The sequence below is a fragment of the Populus trichocarpa genome, chromosome 10, assembly GCF_000002775.5.
Source record: "Populus trichocarpa isolate Nisqually-1 chromosome 10, P.trichocarpa_v4.1, whole genome shotgun sequence".
Lineage (NCBI taxonomy): Eukaryota > Viridiplantae > Streptophyta > Magnoliopsida > Malpighiales > Salicaceae > Populus > Populus trichocarpa.
Window position 1 is genome coordinate 9,914,213 of NC_037294.2, and position 24,459 is coordinate 9,938,671.

Sequence of the window (24,459 nt, forward strand, 5' to 3'; positions counted from 1 at the left end):
AATGGTGATTAAAATAAGACTAGTCTTGCTGTCCGCGCTTCTACTATATTTTTATAAAAATAATGATATTCAGTTATTAAAATAAAGTAATAAAGTAAAAGTAAAAGGAAAATTAAAAATTGATTTTATAGTTGAAATAAGTGAACGATTACAGAACTTCCATCGTTCACTTATCTCAACTAAAAAATTCTGAACATGATAATAGCTCATCAGATACCCGAAAGGACATCATACATAAAATAACGAAATTGACTTTTGATAGAGCAAGTACTGTATAGTTAGAGCATTCTTGCGATAAAAACTATATGTATAGGGATTCATCCTCCCAGGATGTTCAGACTTTATTTCTCAAAACTTGCATTGAGTTGAGGAATCAGGGCATCACCCAGGTGATTCCAAAAACATCTTACGCAAGTTCTTTAGAAGTTACACGACAATTGATTTCTGTGTTTGCAGTCAAATAATTTGCCATCAAGCAGGGAGTAAGAATCTATTTTTAACACCTTCATTGGTTTCTATTAAAGCCATGGCAGTTAAAATCAAATCAAATATCACCTGAAAATTGCTTTCCCGCGGCCAAGGTGTATGCACGCCGGGAACGTAGTGGTGCTACATAGTTGCTGCTGTTATAGTCATTCTTGTTAGATTAGTAATTCTGCGGTGAACTATGAGCAGTCCCCAAATTATCTGACCCACAAGACCAGAAAAGGGAATAGTTTCATTGACAGAAACTCAGCTGCAGCAGCAATGCCGCACTCTTCATTTGTTCTTGTTGTGTGTGGTCCCGCACCATGTGATGGTGGGACCACCACATTAATTAGTAAGAGGCAGCTGGTTGCCCTTTTGAATTAATATATGGTCTGCCACTGTAGAAGGCAGACAGAGTAGAACAGAATTGAAAGAGAGCAAAAACAGAGGAGAAAAACGTGAGAAAGAAAGAAGAAGGGGCAGCAGAGCTGTCTGTCGTTTTTCTTTGTTTTCCAGCTCGTTCACCGTTGGATCGGGCTGAGATTTTAACAGAAACTTCTAAACACATTATTTTTTATTCTGAACGGTTGGATTGAAGATTAATGGTGTGGAAGCTAGTCGTTTTGACAGAAAACAGGGCTGTCAATGTTGTGAGTTTTTCTCAAACATTTCTCTCTTTAATCTTATTGTATTCCAAGAATAGGTTGTTCTTGATGATATATATGTTGTAGCCTTTAGTTAAATCTAAGAAAGAACAATTGTGAACCCATTATTTGTTGATAGTGGAAGTTTTTAGGTGGACTACGGTCCCGTGGTTTTTCCCGTATTGGGTTTTCCACGTAAAACTCTTGGTGTTGATTTGTGTGATTGTTGCATTATATTTGTTGATTGTTGGATCCTGATTTTGATTGCACAAAGAGGAAAAAGAATTGGAACTTGTGAATTGTGAATTGATCCGGCTAGATTGGTGTCCGGTTATTTGTTCCTAGTTTTCCCAACAAAGTGGTATCAGAGCACTGGTTGTGTAGATTGAATTTCTTGTGTAGTTAAAATGGAAAAAGAAGATTCAGGCATGATAAAACTCACTTCCTCTAATTATTTTTTATGGAAAACAATGATGGAGGATAATTTATATTGCAATGATCTGGCTTTGCCTCTTGAGTGTAAAGGAATAAAGCCTGATGAGATGGATGAGGCAAAATGGAATGGGCTTAATAGAAAGGCGACTGCTAATGTTAGAAAATGGGTATCTTCTAAGTTCATTAATCATATTTCTCAAGAACATGACTGCTATACAGTTTGGAAAATGTTGGAAGAAACCTTTGCTAAGGAGAGTGCACAAAACAAGGTTTTTGTAATTAGAGACCTTGTAAATTTGAAATACAAAGATGGTGAAGATGTTTCAATGCATATACATGAATTCCAAGGGTTCCTAAATCAACTGGCATTGATGAATCTTGAGTTAGCCGATGAGCTGCAAGCACTAATCCTATTGAGTTCATTACCAGATAGTTGGGACACTTTAGTGGTGTCACTTAGCAATTCTACTCCGAATGGAAAGACCACTTTGAAGAAAGTGAAGGATAGTATCCTCAATGAAGAGAAGAGGAGGAAAGGGACAAGCACTTCCGAGTCTCATGTACTTATTACAGAAAATCGAGGGAGAAGTCAAAATAGGTTCTCTCACGACAAGCAAGATAGAGAACTCAGCAATAGAAAAGGCAAATGGAAGCCAAGAGGAAGATCTCAGTCAAGGAAGGGTTTTAAGTGTTATTATTGTGACAAGCCAGGGCATATTCAAAAAGACTGTAGAAAGTATAAAAGAGATAAAAATGGTAAAGATGAAGACAAGAATGAAGAGAATGGTACAACTACAGTTGTATTTGATGGTGATGTTGCCATTGTTTGTGATGATGATTGTGTTAATCTTACACGTCAAGATACCACCTGGGTTGCAGATTCAGCAGCTTCTTACCATGTTACACCCCGACGTGATTTTTACACATCCTACACTGCTGGTGACTTTGGTCAAGTTAGGATGGGAAATCAAGGGATGGCTAGTGTTGTGGGCATTGGAGATATTTGGTTGGAAACCAATACTGGGTTCAAGTTGCTACTCAAAGATGTTAGGCATGTGCCTGATATGCGCCTACACTTGATCTCTACAGGTACTCTTGATGAAGAAGGCTATCATAATTACTTTGGAGATGGTAAATGGAAGCTCTCCAGAAATTCTTTAATTGTTGCTGAAGGGAAGAAGATGGGTCTCTACATGTCACAAGTCAAGGTGATCAAAAGGGAGGTGAATGCAATTGAAAATTGCTCCACTGATTTTGGCATAAAGAGCTTGGACATTTGAGTGAGAAAGACCTTGGCATCCTTGCCAAGAACAACTACCTTCCATTAAAAGGTATGAACTTGAACACATGTACTCATTGTTTAGTTGGTAAACAACATAGAGTTGCATTTTAAAGATCACCTTCACATAGAAGATCACATATTCTTGATTTAGTTCATACTAATGTTTGCTCTATGATTGATAAGTCTCTCTGAGGTGCATTGTACTTTGTTAGTTTTATTAATGATCACTCCAGGAAAATTTAGGCTACTTGTTTGAAATCCAAAGATTAAGTGCTTGATGTCTTTAAGGATTTCCATGCCAGAGTTGAAAAAGAAACTGGTAGAAAGCTAAAATGTATTCGAGCTGACAATGGTGGTGAATACAGGGGTCCTTTTGAGAAGTATTGCAAGGAACATGGTATCAAGTTGGAGAAGACATATCCTAAGACTCCATAGCAGAATGGAGTATAGAACCATTGTAAAAAGAATTAGATGTATGCTCTTTCATGCAAAGCTGCCTAAGTTCTTTTAGGGTGAGGCAATGAAGACTGCAGTTGCCATGATCAACCTTTCTCCATCAGTTCCTCTTGATTTTGATGTTCCAAATAGAGTTTGGAAAGAAAATGATGTCTCTTATACACACTTGAGAGTGTTTGGATGCAGAGTGTTTGTACATGTTTCCAGGATTTCTAATCAAATTAAGTAGACCGGAGACATCAAAAGCAGAATATCAGAAACACTTTTGAGATGCACATTAGGCTTCGCGAAAAGATTTTAGAAGAGTATGGATATATGCCTTCAGAGGCTGTTTTACGAGCAATATTAGCCTTCATCAAGTCTGCTGCCAGTTCAGCGGCCTCAATTCCTGTTGTGCCAGTGTAATAGCTGTTACGAATTGTTTGCTTACAGCATTTGGAACCCCAAACACTAGCGTGTTTATGATTTACACATTCTCCTCGTACTTGCTTTTTGGAAGAGAGGTCTCCTTGAACAAAAAAACGAAGAAAAACACGAAGTTCAAAATCCTTTCCAGCATCCACAGATGTGAAATTCATTACAAACGGAAAGATAAACCCAGTAATGTGAGCACAAAGCATATGCAATTCCAAGAAAGGAAAGGAACGTGACAATTTTGCACACAATGTAAAATCCTCAAAAATTTCCAGCAATCTGGTAGATGCGCAGTGTAGAAAACAGCAGAAAGAACTCGAGCAAACAAACTACTATATGTGCAAAGCACCATATCCTTGAGAAAACGGTATGTTCTTTTTAAAAGAAAATGTATTCAACTATTTTTTTTAATATTAAAATTATAAAAAAAATCTAAAAAATTAATTTAATATTTTTTTCAAAGAAAAATATTTTAAAAAGCAGGATCTAAACCCCAGGTTGAATATGATGTTAAATGACGCAACATCCACGTGGATGACTTGTTAGAGTGTGTTTGGCAGTGTGGTAGCGGTTGTTTTTCAAATAACTTTTCGTGCCGAAATACATGCCAATGATATTTTTTTATTTTTTAAAAATCATTTTTGATATCAGCACATCAAGACGATTCAAAACATATAAACCATATTAAAGTTTAGCAAAAAAAAAAATTTAAATTTTTTAGAAACGTGATTTGCATCGTGTTCTAAATGGTTTCTTAGTGTTTGTTGACTCACTAGTTATGAAGTGTATGTTTGATAATGTGTTACAATGTGCTTTTTAAAAATAATTTTATTTAAAAATATATTAAAATAATTTATTTTTTTTATATTTAACGCAATAAAACCATCATAAAACACACAAATATATTTTTAAAACATGTATAAATAAAATTCTAATTATTAACAGACAAACTGCGCTCAACTCCATGCCCAGTCTGTTTTCTTTTGTTTTTATTATATAAGTTTATTTTTCTTCTGAAAATTGCTTTAAAAACTAACTTTAAATGAGGAAGAGGAGCATGCGAAATGGTGTGATAGAATCAGACCGAGAAGCTCCTGGTTGGGAACATAACGACGTCTTGTATTAACAAGCTGATAACTATGATATTTGATGACGATGTTTTTCCTAAAAATATATTTTTGTAAGATATGCCTTCAAGGACGCAACGTATTCCTTAGATGATAAATTATTAAAAGTGTTGCTAAATTTAATTGTAAAAAATTATACTGTTGTGATTGTTATATGATATGGTATTCAACTATAACAAATGCTATTATTGGGCTTATCTAGTAAAATTCTTTACTATGACCACGATTTTATATCTTCATCACGTGTTCAGCAATTGAGATCGGACTGTTTGACACTGTACTTTGTTTGTTTTTATATTTTAAAAATATTTTAAATTTATTTTATTTTTTTATTTTAAATTAATATTTTTTTAATGTTTTTAGATCATTTTGATGTGTTGATATTAAAAAAAAATTAATATAAAAAAAATATTATTTTAATATATCTCTAAATAAAAAATATTTTAAAAAACAACTAAAATCACACTTTCAAACAAACTTTAAAAATCATGTCCTAACCCTCTAGAGGATAGGTGATATTTAACCTTATTTATTTACAGAGATGTTTGAAATTGTAATTTAAATGGAGTTTTAAAAAAAATTAATTTTTTTTAAATTAATTTTTTAAATATTTTTAGACCCTAAATATGTTAATATAAAAAATAATTTTTTTAAAATAAAAAAAATATTATTTTAATATATTAAAAAAAAACATTTTAAAAATTAATAAACCCGTATATAATTCGGTGCAACCAACCAAAGCTCAACCGAGAGCTAGCAGTCGTTAAACCCTTCCCTTCAAGCATGAAGTGAGGAAAATATCTCTCCACGAAAAGAAAATCCGATCAAATCATATATCACTTGATACCGTTACCAAAGGGAGAGAGTCAACAAAACGACGTCGGTCTTCCTAAACTAACCACCTTGTACATATCCTATTATTCCCTGGCGTTATCCATTTCCACACGCACAAAGAACTCCTTCTCTCGCTCAAGAATAGCCTCTTTCCACTCTCACTTCGTTATCGACGAACGATCTTAAAAGAATCGGTTTTCCTCTCTCTGTCTCTCTAGATCTTCACCAATGGCAAAGGAACCCGCTCGCGTTCTCGTTACTGGAGCTGCAGATACTATAACAAAACTAAAAACAAAACCTTAACTCACACTAACTTTGCCACAGATCTATCACTGATGGTTGTTATTTACGATAGACCTAGAAAAATTATTGATCTTACTCTTGTAGATATTGATCTAGTGTAACATGCTCATGACTAGATTGAGTTTTGAAGGCGAAGTTAGTTGAATCGATTATTATTATTACGTGCTTCATGTAATTAAGAGTTGGCGGTTACTGTTTGATGCGACACTATTTCAGAGTCTGTTTTAATTGAATTGCACGCTTCATTTTAATGATCGTGTCTTGATACGTGTAGATCTGTGATTCAATTAAAATTATTGATTGTGATCGCTCAAGTATTATTTGCGATAATGCATAAAAAATCAAATTATCTATGTTTTTTTTATTTGTTAATTCTCATTTTGTTGATATCAATTCTTGAATGTACGCGTATAGCTATGTGATTTATAAACTGCAATGTAACAAAGTGAATGTGTGGTTGGGTTTGCAGGACAAATTGGATATGCTCTTGTCCCCATGATTGCTAGGGGAGTGATGCTTGGTCCTGACCAGCCTGTGATCCTCCACATGCTAGATATCCCACCTGCAGCCGAGGCATTGAATGGTGTGAAGATGGAGTTGGTAGATGCTGCATTTCCTCTTCTTAAAGGTATCTGCCCTTCATGTCCCTTTTCAAAATGACCAGACAAGTTGTCGAAGAATGATTTTTTTATGGTGCAACATGTGGGATTGTGAGGAATTAGTTGAACGATCACAAGATCTGACCCAAAATATTTGCAATAGGTGTTGTTGCTACAACTGATGTTGTGGAGGCCTGCACCGGGGTTAACATTGCAGTAATGGTTGGTGGCTTCCCAAGGAAGGAAGGAATGGAGAGAAAAGATGTGATGTCTAAAAATGTGTCAATTTACAAGTCACAGGCTTCTGCTCTTGAGAAGCATGCAGCTGCAAACTGCAAGGTATCGTGTTTCAAAAAATTAACAAAAAAATCTGTGTTTGGGTACTTTGTTTAAACGGTAATTGGATTGTGTATTGTTAAATAGAAACACATCTATTGTTAAATAGAAACACATGTATTTAGACTGAGAGAAACTCGTGGGATCTATTGAGTTATAATGGAAATACATGTCCTATATATTATTTTTAGTTTGAGACATCCTGTGAAATTCTTGCTACTGTTACATGTATGAAACTGAACGCGTTTAGAGCTGCATCACTTGAACTATTCAGACTTAAATTTCATTTTAAATATCGTTTCTTTTTGTTATCTTCAGGTTTTGGTTGTTGCTAACCCAGCAAACACCAATGCATTGATTTTAAAGGAATTTGCACCATCTATTCCTGAGAAAAACATTACTTGTTTGACAAGACTGGACCATAACAGGGCACTTGGTCAAATTTCAGAGAGGTTGAATGTCCAAGTCTCCGATGTTAAAAATGTGATTATTTGGGGGAATCACTCATCTACTCAGTACCCTGATGTCAACCATGCTACTGTTAAGACTCCAGCTGGGGAGAAACCCGTGCGGGAGCTTGTTAAGGATGATGCATGGTATTAATGATTGTATTTCTGTTTAAACTCTATTTAAGTTATTTTCGAAAGTTGCGGATCACAATGGTAATTGTATTTCTTGGTTTAAGGTTGAATGCAGAGTTCATCACTACTGTTCAACAACGTGGTGCTGCAATCATTAAAGCACGAAAGCTTTCAAGTGCATTATCTGCTGCTAGCTCTGCTTGTGACCACATTCATGATTGGGTTCTTGGAACTCCTGAGGTTTGACAGTGCTCTACTTGCTTTCCAATGTTAAATTAATCTTGTCGTGTTTTGTGGTATGATTTTTTTTCTTTAATGTAGGGCACCTGGGTTTCCATGGGGGTGTACTCTGATGGCTCGTACAATGTACCAGCTGGTCTAATTTATTCCTTCCCTGTTACTTGTCAGAATGGAGAGTGGAAAATTGTTCAAGGTAAGGGTGTACCAAATAAAATATTGTCACATAGCACTCATTCTTCATGATTTTATGCCAATATATGAGATTATAATAGAGGCAGATATTATCTATTTTAAGGGCATTTTGGTAACGTGTTTATGCTTTTTGCTGGTGCTTGCATATATTTTTATGATGCAGCACTTTTGGATCTCTATAAGCCTGCTCTTTCTCTTGTATCCCATGCAGTGCACTTCTCTTTTCTGTTCAAATTTGTTATTTTCCATATTCTTAAGCGGATTTTGTGGAAGGCTTACAAAAGTAAATTTTTAGTGATGAAAAATGTATTATTAACCTTTTTCATTCTATTTTATGCTCCCGCTACATCTAATAATAGGTCTTAATATACTTGAGGGAATCATGATATATATTAATGATAGTATAGTTTTGATTCTCTTTCTTTGGTTCTTTACCCAACCATATTGTGGTTGGAAGTATAGAAAACCATGTTTGAAACTTTTATTTCAAGGATATTCTCATCTTGTTTTTTGCACAAGTAAGCAAAATTATATGTTTTTCTTTTAATTTTGCCTTTGTACGAGAAGGTTTAGTAATTCAGTTCATATCTATCTTGAACTTCAGCTTTCATGGATGATTACAACTGTTTTATGGCCCCATTCTGTGACTCAGGTCTTAGCATTGATGAATTCTCAAGGAAAAAGTTGGATTTGACAGCAGATGAGCTTTCTGAGGAGAAGGCTCTTGCTTACTCGTGTCTCACTTAGATGCTCGTTTCCTGTCATAGGCATGTAGTAAGTGGGCCTCTCACCTTCCAAACCAGCGGGCAGCGTTAAGTTTTTTAATAAAGCTACTGTTGTTCCTAGATGAGAGCTGCCTCTTTGGATCTTACCTTGTTAAAGACTATCATAAGATATGAGGATGTTTGAATTTTTGTGGTGTTTCATCGATTGAAATTTCAATAGTTGCATATACACCGAGTTTTTCAGGGTAATTATTTGACTGCTGCTTGTGTTTTGGAGTTTTGACCTTCTTTCTCCTTTGAAATGTGATACCATGGGTACCTGAGATTTTCCAGACCACTGGCTGATCTGTGGTGTGACTTGGACTTGGTGGGAGAGCTGACAGTTGTGTTGGATAGTTCAAACCCTCGAATATCTGTGCCTATCCTCGTTTTTGGGAAACTGAAAATAATGGATAGCAGTAGAATTTCTTGAGCTTGATGCAAACTTTACCAGAATTCAGTTCACCTATTTTACCTCTCCCTCCTATTCTTGTCGTTTTGGAACCTTGCAATCTAACGCACTTGATGACCCAAGCATGCACAGATCTGCAATTTGATGGCAGGTTCAGGTATTACAGTTGTAAACTTAAGATTCACAAGTGTAAAAATCAATAACTAATTGTTTATTTTTCAAAACCGTAAATGATATGATAAACAATCCGCACTTAAGATTTCGGTCATAATAAATATGAAGTACTATCATGAATATGAATGCCATGCTTGATCTATTCTTACGCGTATGCATTGCATTGGATGAACTATTTGCGTCTTTGGGAATAATGTTTGGTAGAAGATGATGTTAAATTTCCACATTTGCATGGTTTTTTATGGTGGTAAAAATAGAAGGTATGTGGGTTATTTTGCACTTTCCAGCAGGGAATTCTCATCATACCATCTTTTTTTCTTTTATTTTTATCAAGAATGTTAGCTATTTGGAGACAAGCAATGTCCCACCTCCACTATGTGCTTAGTGGGAATACCTAATCTCCACTTAGCACAAGTGGAGGCAAACGGTGGGCATAAATCATGGCATGATTTATGCCCTTCACTCCTAGCTTAATATATATGTATGCTCAGTGAAGAGCTGTTGTGCCTGTGTGTGAAGAACGCAGTGAAGAGTGAAAACACAGAGAGAAAAACGTGAGAGAGAGAGCTTGAGTTAAGTAGAGAAGTTTTTCTCCTCCTCCTTGTTTTGTTGTTTGTATTGTTTCTAAGCTTGATTAATACAAACCAGTAGCTCCGTGGAGTAGGCAAGTTGCCGAACCACGTCAATTTGTGTGTGTTTGAGTTCCGGAAATAGCCCAACAACTGGTATCAGAGCTTGTTCTTGAAAAAGAGGGTGTTTGATCCAAACTCAAAAATCAAAGTTCTCAAAACGTGTTTTTGACATTACCATCGCGTAGAGGAAGTAGAGACGCATTCACTGGTGAAAACCCGGCGAAGAACCGACGTCCTGCATGACCGCACGCTCCAACACGCGCCGACGACAGCACTGCCCACGCGCCACCACTCGCGCCACGCTCTCCACGCGTCGTCTTCACCCGATTGTCTGCAACTGAACCGGGTTGACCCGCCACGCAAGCAGCCAGTCATCAGCCACGCCAGCAATTCTGCACAGTCATCCGCCACGTCATCAGACCACTCAGCAGCCACGCCATCACCTGCCACGTCAGCTAAAAAGTGCGTGCATTTGCCACGTCATCAAAGGTGGGCCCGGATTTCTGACGTGGATGACACGTCAGCTATCCACGTCATCACAGTGGGTTTTGATTCAGTGTTTCGCAGACACTATTTCCGCCTGACACGTGGCTTCATCAGCACCGGCAGTTGACCTAAAACTTTGACTGTTAAGATCTGAGCCATCCGAAGTCCGATTGGGGTGATCTCAGTGTCGTTTCCAATAGTTTTGGCCGTTCCGGACACATCTGTAAGGTCAGATTTGACAGATTTAAATCCGAGACATATTAAAATGGCAGATGAAATAAAAGCTGCGGGAATTGAAAAATTTGATGGAACAGATTTTGGATATTGGAAAATGCAAATTGAAGACTATTTATATGGGAAGAAACTTCATCTTCCTCTGTTGGGGAGCAAACCAGAAAATATGCCAGAAGAAGATTGGCAACTTCTTGATAGACAGGTTTTGGGCATTATCCGGCTATCCTTATCGAGAAGAGTTGCTCACAATGTTACAAAAGAAAGATCCACTGCAAGACTAATGGAAGCTTTGTCTGGGATGTATGAGAAGCCCTCAGCAAATAACAAAGTGCACCTGATGAAGAAGTTGTTCAACTTGAAGATGACAGAAAGCACCTCTGTGACACAACATCTCAACAACTTCAATACCATTACAAATCAATTGTCATCTGTTGAGATTGAGTTTGATGATGAGATCCGTGCACTCATTTTGCTAGCTTCACTTCCAAGCAGTTGGGAAGGTATGAGGACAGCCGTGAGCAATTCAGCTGGAAAATCCAAACTGAAATATGATGACATCCGAGACTTGATTTTAGCTGAAGAAGTGCGAAGGAAAGACTCAGGTGAAAGTTCAAGTTCAGGATCAGCTCTCAACATTAACACTCGAGGGAGGAGACAGGATAGAGGCTTATCCAGAGGCAGATCCAAATCAAGATACATAAGTAAAAGCAAGTTCGGACCCAGAAAGCAGGTTGAATGTTGGAATTGTGGCAAACCTGGTCATTTTATGAGGAATTGCACAAAACCGAAAAAACCTGAAGCTGACTCTGCAAACGCCACTACAGACGAGGTACAAGATGCTTTGATTCTTGCTGTGCATAGTCCTGTTGATGATTGGGTTCTTGATTCTGGTGCTTCATTTCACTGTACACCACACCATGAAATGATGCAAAACTATATTGCTGGAGATCACGGTGTAGTCTATCTGGCCGATGGACAACCATTGGATATTGTGGGTATAGGAGATGTACAAATCAAGACAATGAATGGATCTATATGGAACTTGCAAAATGTAAGGCATGTTCCTGATCTAAAGAAGAAGCTGATCTCGGTCGGACAACTTGATGATAGTGGTCATTCAATCCTTTTTTCTGGAGGTATGTGGAAGGTTTCAAAGGGAGCAATGGTTTTGGCTCGTGGAAAGAAAACCGGCACCCTGTATATGACCACAAGATTTGCAGACATTATTGCCTCTACTGAAGCAGAAAATCAAGCACATCTATGGCACTGTAGACTCGGCCATATGAGTCAAAAGGGGATGAAGGTACTTCAATCGAAGGGAAAGCTGCCAGAGCTTAAAAATGTTGATCTAGACATTTGTGAAAGCTGTGTTCTTGGAAAACAGAAGAAACTCAGTTTCTTAAAGGTTGGCAGGACCTTAAGACCAAGAAAGCTAGAACTGGTACACACAGATTTATGGGGACCGTCTCCAGTAGCATCTCTTGGAGGTTCTCGGTATTACGTGACTTTCATTGATGATTTTAGCAGAAAGGTATGGGTCTACTTTCTGAAAAATAAATCTGATGTGTTTGAAACATTCAAGAAATGGAAGGCTATAGTTGAGACTGAATCAGGTCTGAAGTTGAAATGCTTGAGATCCGATAATGGAGGAGAATACATTGATGGAGGTTTCAAGGAGTATTGTGTTGTCAATGGTATCAGAATGGAAAAGACCGTTCCAGGCACACCGCAACAGAATGGCGTTGCTGAACGGATGAACAGGACCATCAATGAACGAGCTAGAAGCATGAGGTTGCATTCTGGGTTACCTCAAACATTTTGGGCCGATGCAGTTCATACTGCAGTTTACTTGATCAACCGTGGACCATCAGTTCCTTTGGAGTTCAGACTGCCCGAGGAAGTATGGAGAGGAAAAGAGGTACAACTCTCTCATTTAAAGGTATTTGGGTGTGTTTCCTATGTTCATATAGATTCTAATGCTCGCAACAAGTTGGATGCCAAATCCAAGAAATGTTTCTTCATCGGCTATGGAGATGAAGAATTTGGATATCGGTTCTGGGATGATCAGAATAGAAAGATTCTCAGAAGCAGGAACGTGATCTTCAATGAGAAAGTTCTGTACAAAGACAGATCAAGTGCAGAAACAGATAAGGATAAGGCTGATTCAGATACAAGTCCACAAGGATCTGAATTCATAAGATTAGAAGGCCTTCCCGATGTTACTGAGCAGAACAACAATCAAGAGCCTTTACAAGAAGACTCAAGCATATCTGTACCCGCTACTACACAAGAAGAAGCGGAGCAAATTGAACCAGCTGTTCGCAGGTCTTCGAGGACGATAAAGCCCCCGCAACGGTTCACACTTTTACTGAATTACATTTTGTTGACAGATGGTGGTGAACCGCTAACTTATGAAGAATCCTTACAAGATGGAAACTCAAGCAAGTGGGAGTTAGCCATGAAGGATGAGATGAGTTCGTTGCTGAAGAACAAGACTTGGGAGCTAACCACACTGCCTGAAGGAAAGAAGCTTTACAAAACAAGTGGGTTTACAGAGTGAAGACTGAGCATGACGGAAGTAAACGGTTCAAGGCAAGACTTGTTGTAAAAGGGTTTCAACAAAAGAAAGGGATTGACTACTCTGAGATATTTTCTCCAGTTGTGAAGCTCACAACAATCAGAGTTGTTCTGGGGATAGTAGCAGCAGAGAATTTACATCTTGAACAATTAGATGTAAAAACAGCCTTTCTTCATGGAGAATTGGAGGAAGACATTTACATGCAACAGCCAGAGGGGTTTGAAATACAAGGAAAGGAGAAACAAGTCTGCAAGCTAAAGAAAAGCTTATACGGCTTGAAGCAAGCTCCAAGACAGTGGTACAAGAAGTTTGACAACTTCATGTGTAGTTCGGGATATACAAGATGTCAAGCTGATCATTGTTGTTATGTCAAACATTTTGACAACTCCTACATCATTCTACTATTATATGTAGATGATATGTTGATTGCAGGATCCAGTATTGAGGAGATTGATAAGCTGAAACAGCAGTTGTCAAAACAGTTTGAAATGAAGGATCTGGGAGCTGCTAAACAAATACTTGGCATGAGAATCTTCAGAGATAAAGACAAAGGCGTACTAAAGCTTTCACAAACAGAGTATGTCAAGAAGGTTCTCAGCAGGTTTAGTATGGATAATACTAAACCAGTAAGTACACCACTGGGGAATCATTTCAAGCTCAGCAAAGATCAGTCACCAAAAACTGAGCAAGAATGTGGATACATGGATAAGATTCCATACGCCTCAGCTATCGGCTCTTTGATGTATGCTATGGTCTGTACCAGACCAGACATTGCCCATGCAGTGGGAGTTGTAAGCCGATATATGAGCAATCCTGGAAAGCAGCATTGGGAGGCGGTCAAATGGATCATGAGGTACTTAAAAGGTTCATCAGAGACATGTCTTACCTTCACAGCTGGTGGTTTGAAACTTGAAGGTTTTGTAGACGCTGATCTAGCAGGAGATGTTGATAGCAGAAAGAGCACTACAGGATATGTGTATACTCTAGGAGGTACTGCTGTTTCCTGGAGTTCTACCTTGCAAAAGATTGTCGCTCTTTCAACAACAGAAGCTGAATATGTTGCAGTCTCAGAATCTGCAAAAGAGATAGTATGGTTGCAGAGTTTCCTGAAGGAATTGGGCAAGTTGAATGGAAAAGGTACTTTGTATAGCGACAGTCAGAGTGCAATCTTCCTTGCCAAGAATCCAGCATTTCACTCCAGGACGAAGCATATTCAGATCAAATATCACTTCATCCGACAACTGCTGGATGACGAGCAACTAATGCTAGAAAAGGTCTGTGGAAGCAAGAATCCAGCTGACATGTTAACCAAAGGAGTTACACTTGATAAACTGAAGTTGTGCAAAACTTCAGTTGGTCTTCAAGGATAAAAGATATTTTTTCATTGTTTGTCTCCAAGTGGGAGATTGTTAGCTATTTGGAGACAAGCAATGTCCCACCTCCACTATGTGCTTAGTGGGAATACCTAATCTCCACTTAGCACAAGTGGAGGCAAACGGTGGGCATAAATCATGGCATGATTTATGCCCTTCACTCCTAGCTTAATATATATGTATGCTCAGTGAAGAGCTGTTGTGCCTGTGTGTGAAGAACGCAGTGAAGAGTGAAAACACAGAGAGAAAAAACGTGAGAGAGAGAGCTTGAGTTAAGTAGAGAAGTTTTTCTCCTCCTCCTTGTTTTGTTGTTTGTATTGTTTCTAAGCTTGATTAATACAAACCAGTAGCTCCGTGGAGTAGGCAAGTTGCCGAACCACGTCAATTTGTGTGTGTTTGAGTTCCGGAAATAGCCCAACAAAGAAGTGGTTGCCAATATACAGAATTTGCACCATAACCTGACCCTGTAGGTGGTATCTAGAACACTATAACCAGCCAGCTGGTGAAATAGGTGGAGGTTTTTTTTACTCTACTGTGTATGATACGTTCTATTGTTATATCGCGAGGCTGCTGTTCTAGTTATAAACCGTGTACTTGATTTGTGGTTCCGTGGTACAATCCTTTCCGTTCTAATGTGTAACTATATTTTTTTTTTGTTTTTTTTCTGTATTATGCCGCCGCAAGTGAGGTTAATTTTTTTTAGTATAAAAGAAAATATATTCAGACAATGATAATTTAAATTAATATAGGTTATAACATGTGACTTAAAATATGAGATTGTGATTTTTTTTAGAAAATAAAATGAAAAAATAACAAAACTCCTAATAATTGAAATTAAAAAAAAAAAACATTGTCTAAGAAAAAACCCTTATCAAATTAGGTTCACTCATTGGAATAACAAATTATTTTTTTTAAGAAATGACATAGAAAAAAAGATGGAAATTAATTTTAAAAAAACATTAAAAAAAATTCAAATCAACGACGAGCTCGTAATTAGAAATAACCATATAAAACAAAAAAACAAAATATCTCCACCACTAAACTGCCATAAATATCATTATATGCGCCACCCTATCAGCTTCGTTGTCCCTAAATGATTCGAACGATACAATAGGTGGGTGTTTTTGACCACCGTAATCCTTCGCACGCTGCCCGAATTTAATGCTCTGTCAACATTTGCAAGGGTTTGATTTGATTGGGGTTTTGAATTTATCCCAGCCCCTCAATTTCATATGAAAAGGAAGCCCGGTTTCTCAGCAATTTGTTCCATGATCATCCTAGTCTAGATTCATGGCGTGTAGATTCATGGAATTCTGACAACTCTAGTAGAAAGTTTCCGTCCTGACGCTTCCACTAGGAGTTGTTTTCCAAAAAATTTATTGTAAAAAACAAGAGTTTTGTTTGCCTCATCCAAGTTTTATATCCAATTCTTTTATTATTTGAAATAAATATATTTATTTTTTCATGGAAATATCTTTTTGGAATAAATAAGAAAATTATAGATGGAGATTACAAAACTAATTTCCAAACCCAAGATTTTGAAGGCATGGACTCATTATTCTCTTTCTCACTGAAGATTTAATCTCTTGGAATTGGAAAATCTATGACGATACAATGGATGTTGTCCATCAAAGGGGTTATTGATCTGCGTTTTGAACTGGAGTTTTATATATTTTATTTTAAATTATTTTTTAATTGTTTTGATGTGTTAATATTAAAAATAAATTTTAAAAAATATATTATTTTAATATATTTCAAATAAAAAAACTCTTAAAAAATAATCTAACACATTCTCAAATAACTAAATAAGCTTTACATGGGTCTAGGAAATCAAAGCAAGCAACGCGTTTTGAAGCTTTGAATAGTCATTTTTAGCTTGTAAGGAATAGTTATTCCTAGAAGAAAATATCTTTTCCTAGGGTAAATCAGTCAATTCCTTTAAAGATTTGAATGATTGCAAGGAGAACCAATAATCGTACGGTTACAGGAATCAACTGAGGGCACAGGCTGATGCCATGATGCATTAAAAAAGTGCTCTACTAGTTTATCAGATTAAAAAGTGCCATGATTAATGAACGTCTTATTGTTTTTTTCATGGTGCATATGAAATTAGTTAACCAGTCCACTAGTTTTTGACAGACAAGAAAAAATAATTATGCCATTTCCTGCCATTTTAACTAATAAATAAAAAACCCAATTGAATTCGAATCAATCAAACAAACTCCTAAAAAAATAGCACGGATGAACCCATTAAATTTGTAACTTGGTTCATGAATTCAATTGGATTCAATGATTTTTTTTATCAATTTTTTTTTGCCCAAACATAAAATAACAAAACTTAAAAAAAAAAAAAGAATGCCAGGCATATTGGGAAAAAAAAAGTTCAAGCACGTGGGCCTTCGAGCCCAACCTACACTCCCATGCCTAACTTTATTTTGTTTAATTTCTTATCAGGTCGCTTGCCAAGATTTTTTTAAAATAAGATAGTAAATGACATGTCATCTGCTCTGTGCAAAATCCAGCGACCAGAGATGGCTGGAAAAACGAGGTGTCAGTTTTCTCCTTTAAAAACTCATTTCAATCTATTTTTTGATCAAAAACACCATAAATACCTTGATAAATTTATCAATGACCTCAAAAAAAAACAAAAAAAAACTCAAAAATCTAAAATCAACATGTCTCCAGAAACATTCACACGGTCAAATCTGTCTTTTCGGACAAGTAGAAGGGAAAAAAAAACACTTAGATTAAACTCTTCTCGTTAAATAGAATTTATTGACACCAATTTCAATCATTTTGGTGGTAGAAATCTTTGTCAACGATCACTTTCTCTTTCTCTATCGGAATCTAACAACCCTCTCTGCCTCTCTCTTCTCTAACAAAAAAATAATTGAAAAATGAGGGAAATGAATTTTGGTATCAAAATTGAATTTCTGAAAACTAAAATAACCGATCACCTGTAAACTGAAAAATATGGGGGACCAAAATAAACTTTTGTATAAAGCTTAAAACGCATCTAATTCACTTGTCTTTTTCACTTTGATCTTCTATATTTCATTTCAACTCTTTTTTAAAAAAACTTATCATTGAGTGCTAATTTGAGCTTAAAAAAGCTCAATTGTACAAACAAAAATTTTAATAATCAAATTAAAATTTTCAAAAAAAAATCATTATTATAATTCATAGTGATTCGTAAGAGACTGAAAAATAACTTCAGCTACAGTGAAAATTTCGCAAGTCATAATAATAGTATGTACATGGCAACACGTCAAAGTTTACTGTATTAGTTCCATTTTTAGTCTATGAATTTTGGAAAATTCAGAATTTTAGGCAGAGGAGTGATGTAAATTAAGTGCCAAGATGTTCCACCTAGTTTAACCTCCAGAGTGAATCCAGCCTCTTTTTTCCAATTGTTCTTCCCTTCCTGGGACAATACAGTACCAAAAATATTCAAATTCATTGTCCATTGAACAGATCCGACTTAAAGTAAGGATCACTTGGGTAATAGTTCAAGACTCTCACTTAACCAAAAAAATATTAAAAATAAATAAAATATATTTATCAATTATGTTTTATGAAAAGAAAATTATTCATACTTAACAAAATGCTATAAATACAAAATAAAGATTGTCCATAACTTCACTTCTTAAACATATATAAAAAATAAAAAAATATATATACTTATTTAATATTTTAAAAGGCCTCATTATAGTTCTGCTCTGCTCCAAATAGTTTACCTCTGCGAATTGCCTTGGTAAATTATTTTATTCCCTGAGATTTAGCGAAAAGGTGGTGCCAAAATTTCATGTCGTCATCAATATCTGGAACGTAACCATAGCACCCTGCTGGTTCCATTGTGTCTGCTGAAGGGAATGGAAATTGTAAGTCGTCTAGAAAATTTGATGGCATGCTGGAATTCTCAAACACTTGTGGTTCTGACCAAGAATTTTCATCAATCACTGGATAAATCTCGGATGAGTCCATGTTTTCAACTTTGATCATGCTAGTGCTGGTGCTGTTTGTTTCTGCAGTGGTGATTGAAGTGTTCCTCATGACTGAGGAGTGATCAATGGAAGAGGGTTGAGGGGACATTTGAGCATACCCTATACTTTCAGATCCTGAAAGGGAAGGAATAGTCGAATTTGCCGATTCTGATAGCTTGGTGTCATTGGCATGAGAGTTTGGTATTCTGATGTATTGTTGCGGCTTGGACTCCCCGTTTTGTACGAGTCTTTTCTTCAAGTGATCGAGTGTGCCATACATTCTTGATCTCATTGTCTGTCGTCCCCCGGTAATCTTGATGCAATTGCTGACCATCTGAAAATGGAAGAATATTTTTGTATGAGAAAAATGGATCAATCGGGCAGTGTTCTTTTTTTACCTGGAGTAGAAATGGATCAATCGGGCAGTGCCATAGTTTTGAATGTAGGAGATCAAAATCTGATCTTCTTCAAGTGTCCATTGCCGCTTCGTCAACCCCATTTTCTCACAGTAAGGAGCCCTCACCATTTTTTTATATATATCAACTTTGAATGAACACTACTGAAGAATTCTCTCTTATACTCCTCTGATCCCTTTGAGAATAATGACATTCACTGGCCTGAAAAGTTTGCCAGGCCTTCGTGGATATTTATATTTATATACCAAGTTTTGAAAACATGCACGTGCTTGAAATGTCTGAAGATGGGAAATAATAAAAACATCTCTAATATTCAAAAGCATTAAGCAATTTCCCGAAACAAGGAGTCTCTCTCTCACACACTCGCGCGCGCGCGAGAGAGAGAGAGAGAGAGGATTAGATTGTATTAGTTCAAGGCTAAATAATTGTGACCTTTGAGTAACGAGTGGAGTGAGAGATTGCTGCGAGATAAATTTTGAGATTAGAGTTTTGTTTTAAAAAATTTAAAAAAATTTAAATTTTTTTTCATATTTTTATTTATTTTTATGTTTTTGTATCATTTTAATATTTTACTATGTTAATATTAGAAATAATTTTTTAAAAAATATTATCTTAATATATATTTTTTAAAAAAATAATATAAAAAAATACAATAAAACTCTTTACTCTTGAATATCATTTAGTATAATTAATCAATGTTATCGTCCAAAATATAAACCTTGTCTAAAAGTTATATATTTAGATTTTTAAAAAAACCATCACATATTATTACTACCACTATACTTTTTTTAGGGCACTGGTACCAAAATCAAAATGACATAAAAAACAGAAAACAAAAGAAAATGGTAGGTTACAGAACCCCGAGTTTACAAGCAAGAGACGATTACTGTTTCTAACAATAGTCAAGAAAGTCAACGAAAACATTTGAAAAGGCGAAGCATGGAGGCCACTTGCATTTTCAGGCACGTGGTTAATTTGATAATTACAATAATTAGGATCAAATTCGCAATTGGATTGAATTAATTGATGAATTTTTAAGGAAAATATTACTTTATATCTAAGTTTCTTTATTACCAGAAGTAGAAGGTCACATAACATGAAAACAAGAGGAGATTTCTCATTGTACATGCAACCAAAAATTTATTAGGTCTCCCAAAAATAAAAATAAAAATAAAAATAAAAAGCGTTTGAAAATCAATAACAACACACCCGTTCCTTCTTCGTTTAAATTTTTAGGTCTACAATCACAGCTGATTAATTATTTGTAAGTGTATATTTCAAAAAAAAAAAAAAAAGCTATGCTAGACTGGAATGATGGTGGTACATGCACTCTGAGGTCGTTATTGATGGGGAAGCATGCGAGGTTAGCTTATAAGATCAAGAGAGTAAGTTCACCATTGTTGACTTGAACGATATGATCTGAAGGTACTTGGTGTAATTTTCTTGGTCTAAAAAAGAGGGCTGCCCATTTCCATGCATGTCATTTCATAGCCAAAAAATAGGAAAAGAAACTTATTATTAGTCCACTCATAGACAATACACAAATAATAATAAGAACCTAATTAATTACCAGAAGACATCCTATATATGGACTTTTTTTTTTTTAACCCAGGATGTCCGGGCTAGTTTACGTGTACCACAACTAATCCCCGGACTCACTGAACACCCTGCAAGCCCAGCAGACAGGTAAAACACCGCGAGGATGACAGACGTTCACGCTGAGGCTCGAATCCAGGTGACAGAGGCAAGAAAACCTTGTTTATGAAATACTAGCGTGATGCAAGTGTTTCTAAAAATAAAATAAAAAATTAAGATTTGGATCATTAAATTAATTGTGTTTAATAAATAAAGCTAATTTAATAATACAAAAAAATAAATTAACAAAGACATTGACAAAAATAAAATATAAAAAAAACTATCTAGATTAACATGTCAAATCTGTAATCTAATTATGATACTGGAATATCCTCTTATTTTCTCCATGAACATTTTCGTATTAGTATGCGCTAACCAGAACCCCAATAACTCAACATCTACCACATAAGCCCCTAAATCTTAGGCTAACTCTTTTGTACAACATTAGACTCAAATGGATGATTTTCACACAAGAGTACCAAAAGGTAAACTTAATAGTAAAGATCATTATTTTCAATCTTTCTTAATCCTCTTTTAGGGCTTATTGTCAATAAACATCGACCAATCCTTGATTTTACTTAACTTCCACCCCGAAAATGTATACCCAACACTTTTCTAGTCTTCGCTCATAGAGCTAACTATAATTTACCTACTACCCTACACTTGTGGCTGGTACGTTAAATTTTATGATCAATTCCCCATTTCCTTATAGACAACCTGAAATAAGAATTTAGAGCCTCGCTCTGTGTGTTTCGGTCTGGATTTTTATGTGTGGGTGGTCCATGGTGAAGGTGCTGCAGTTGGTGGCTGGTTGTGTTTTGCGGCAGCATGAAATTGAGTTGTTGTGAAAGGAACAGAGTTGTTGGAGGAGAGGCTGAAAACCAGTTGTCGTTGTTGGTGTCAGTGGTGCTTCAGGTGATGAAGGAAGTGATGTGGTGGTCTTCGTGTGGTTAATTTGACAGTGAAAAACATGGGAGCGAAAGCTCTGCTATGAAGGCTTTCATGGTGATGAATGAGCTTGTGGTTTATTACTCGGGGAAGAGAGAAGCTGGCTGGTGAGGAGAGAACACCGGGGTGTTGGGGGTGTCTTGGCTGGGGGGGGGGGGGGGGGGGGGGGGGGCGGGGTGTAATTTTTTTTTTCTCCCCCTCACATGTGTGAGATAACCTATTTACATGTAATTTTTTTTTATCTTTTTCCACAATTGCTTCATCCAACAAGCAATCTAAATTCACTTTAGTCCCATATTTTCTTCATTTTCATTTTGATTCCTTTGTTCAAATGTTTTAAATTTTTTTCTTATTATTTTTTTTGTATTTTGATTTTCCTTGAAAAAGACAATGTGCTGAACTAATGAGAAAAATCAATTATTTTAAAATGGCTCATTAAAAGCTTAACGTATTAAAAAGAAATTTGAAATTTAAATTCTTTTGAAAAGACGCTGAAAATACTAAAAAAAACGCAAATACATCAAGAACATATATTTTTTAATTTTTTTGTATTTTAAAAATATTTAGAAAAAAACAGGGGGTTAAAAATTAAGTTATGACACATCGCGTGTGAACGAGAACTGTGACCCACTTTGATCACCATTTGTGACCTTAGTATCATTAGAATTATCTCGTTAAGATGTTTTCGATGTTACTCATGTTGTTGTAATAAAGAGCTTTGATGTATTTCTAGGGTCTCTTTCTTTTTTTCTTTTTCTTTTCTCTTCTCTTCTCATTGTAAAAACTAGGGTCTTTAAACGAAGAGTGTGGTTCCACTTCAGTCACTGTTGATAATCTTTCTTGGTATTTTTAGATTTGGCTCATCGAGATCTTTTCGATGATATTGGTAGTGTTATAATTGGAGCTTGTGTATCTTGAGAATCTTTTAGTTTTGTTCTCTTATCATTGTAATTTATAGAGCGTATTTAATAATTTTTTGAAATGTTGTGTTTTCTATCGATAACAACTTTAAATAATGTGTTTTTTAATCACCACATATAACTATATCGGTAATTTTTTATTAAACCATGCTAATTTAAAAAAGAAACAAACTTTTCAAGGATGATAGTGATTTTTCAACTGTTTCTTCAGACTAACCAAAGAAAAATGAACCGTGAGACACATGATCATTATAATAAATAATTGATAATCGGAAAGACGATCACCATTTTCTGTTTTTTTTTTGGTAAAAAGGAAAACAAGCTGGAACGAGAAATGTCAGATCAAGTGGAGTGAAATTATTTTTGTTTGTTTTAAGTAAAATCTAAAGCGTACGTTGCCAATTAAAAGATTCTTTAGCAGCGGACGACGCTGCCTTTTTTGGTCATCAAATCATTAACTGCTGCATCTGCGATTGTGAGTGCATGGATTTTCACTGTTGAAGTGGCCACTAATTACTTTAAAAATGGGTGGCGTTTATCTTTTCAAGACCCCCCATTTCCATTAAAGTTGCTGGCCATGGGAGTGCTTTCGGCGTAAATAACATCAGACCTCGAATGGATGATTTCTTTTGTTTAAAAAATATATGAACACTAATTTTGGGTTTAAGAACAAAATGAGTAACGAGTCCGGAAATATTAAAAATCCGATTCAATACCATTGCAATCGACTAAGTGGTAGAGATAGCTTTGCATCATAACTTAGCTTCGTGTGTGTGTGTATATATATATATATTAACATGGCTGATCGGACTAGTTTACGCGTACCTCGACTAATCTTATAAGCCCTGAAGTTAACGATCATACAAACCTTCAGTGATCCTAAGATTTATAGAACTTGAACTGATAATTTTTAAAAAATAAATCTAAAACCTGATCATTTAAATTACATCCTCTTCTACTTAGCTTCGGAACTTCATTCATGCTTTCATGGGATGAGATTTGTAACATTAATGGGTTCAAAATTCAAAAAGGGTCGCTTTGAAAAATGGTAGAAAGAAGGAACAAGTTTGACCAGTTAAGTTTAAGCAGCCAAAGTGAAATTAAAGGACTCCGAAGCATCAGTGTCAGACAACACGGTTTAGAAAAAGTGTATTTGATTTTTTGGTTAAAAAATATTTATAATTTTTTTTTAAGATAATTTTTTAAAATTTTTTAATTGTTTTGATATGTTGATATTAAAAATAAATTTTTAAAAATAAAAAATATTATTTTGATATATTTTTAAATAAAAAATATTTTAAAAAGCAATCACTATTACAAAATAGTTATTTTAGAAAAAATTATAATAATGCCATTTTGAGCAGTTTTTTTTTAAAGAAACAATTATTAGAGTCTGACTTCACGGTCATGTAAGGTCTTTTATTTGAGGCTGTTTGAAATTGCATTCTAAATAATATTTATAAAAAAATGAATTTTCTTTTGTTTAAAATTAATTAATTTTATATTTTTTAATTGTTTTAATATCCTGATATCAAAAATAATTTTAAAAAATCAACACTTTATTATCGGATCTTATCACTTAAGTAGGCCTTGCATGGTAAAGTTACTCGAATTAGTGAGATTCTCAGCTTCTCATCTTCTAGCTCTTTTCCTTCAAATATTGCCATCCTTGATTCCCTCTTAATCCTAGCAACACGTTTATAGTCATTTCTTTTTGGTTAATATCCAAGCCCGAACCTTTAATCAACACATTTCAACCTCATTGATCCTTTTCGACATTCTAGTGTCAGGGTCATATTGAAATATTCAGTTGTCATCCTTGCTACTTCAGAAATTTTTAGCTTTCTCGGTATAGTATTTTCAGGAACGCACTCTATATTCACAATCTCGAGAGCATGAATATTTCTATCCGTACAATCATCTACTTAAATGAAGGGTACAACCATATTTCTTATCATAGAAATGGTTTTTTCGACTTTGACTGTTACCAACA

At 35.5% G+C, this 24,459-nt stretch overlaps 2 protein-coding genes across 2 annotated transcripts; one reads left to right on the top strand and one right to left on the bottom strand.

The window, feature by feature from the left end:
* The first annotated feature begins 5,702 nt into the window (after positions 1-5,702).
* Positions 5,703-8,863, top strand: LOC18102471 (malate dehydrogenase). Its single transcript, XM_052456517.1, has 7 exons — positions 5,703-5,934; positions 6,436-6,591; positions 6,726-6,901; positions 7,217-7,494; positions 7,584-7,719; positions 7,801-7,912; positions 8,564-8,863. The coding sequence occupies exons 1-7, from the start codon at positions 5,889-5,891 to the stop codon at positions 8,656-8,658; spliced, it is 999 nt and encodes a 332-aa protein (XP_052312477.1). The 5' UTR covers positions 5,703-5,888; the 3' UTR covers positions 8,659-8,863.
* A 9,460-nt stretch (positions 8,864-18,323) lies between these two features.
* Positions 18,324-19,073, bottom strand: LOC18102472 (transcription factor MYB14). Its single transcript, XM_052456470.1, has 2 exons — positions 18,946-19,073; positions 18,324-18,873 (listed from the first exon to the last, which is right to left on the bottom strand). The coding sequence occupies exons 1-2, from the start codon at positions 19,071-19,073 to the stop codon at positions 18,324-18,326; spliced, it is 678 nt and encodes a 225-aa protein (XP_052312430.1).
* Positions 19,074-24,459: the final 5,386 nt, after the last annotated feature.

Coding starts and splice junctions, on each gene's coding strand:
- LOC18102471 (XM_052456517.1), top strand. CDS start 5,889: ATGGCAAAGGAACCCGCTCGCGTTCTCGTTACTGGAGCTGCAGATA. Junction 7,495..7,583: donor CTTGTTAAGGATGATGCATG/GTATTAATGATT, acceptor TCTTGGTTTAAG/GTTGAATGCAGAGTTCATCA. Junction 7,720..7,800: donor GGGTTCTTGGAACTCCTGAG/GTTTGACAGTGC, acceptor TCTTTAATGTAG/GGCACCTGGGTTTCCATGGG.
- LOC18102472 (XM_052456470.1), bottom strand. CDS start 19,073: ATGGTGAGGGCTCCTTACTGTGAGAAAATGGGGTTGACGAAGCGGCAA. Junction 18,874..18,945: donor TTGATCCATTTCTACTCCAG/GTAAAAAAAGAA, acceptor TCAGATGGTCAG/CAATTGCATCAAGATTACCG.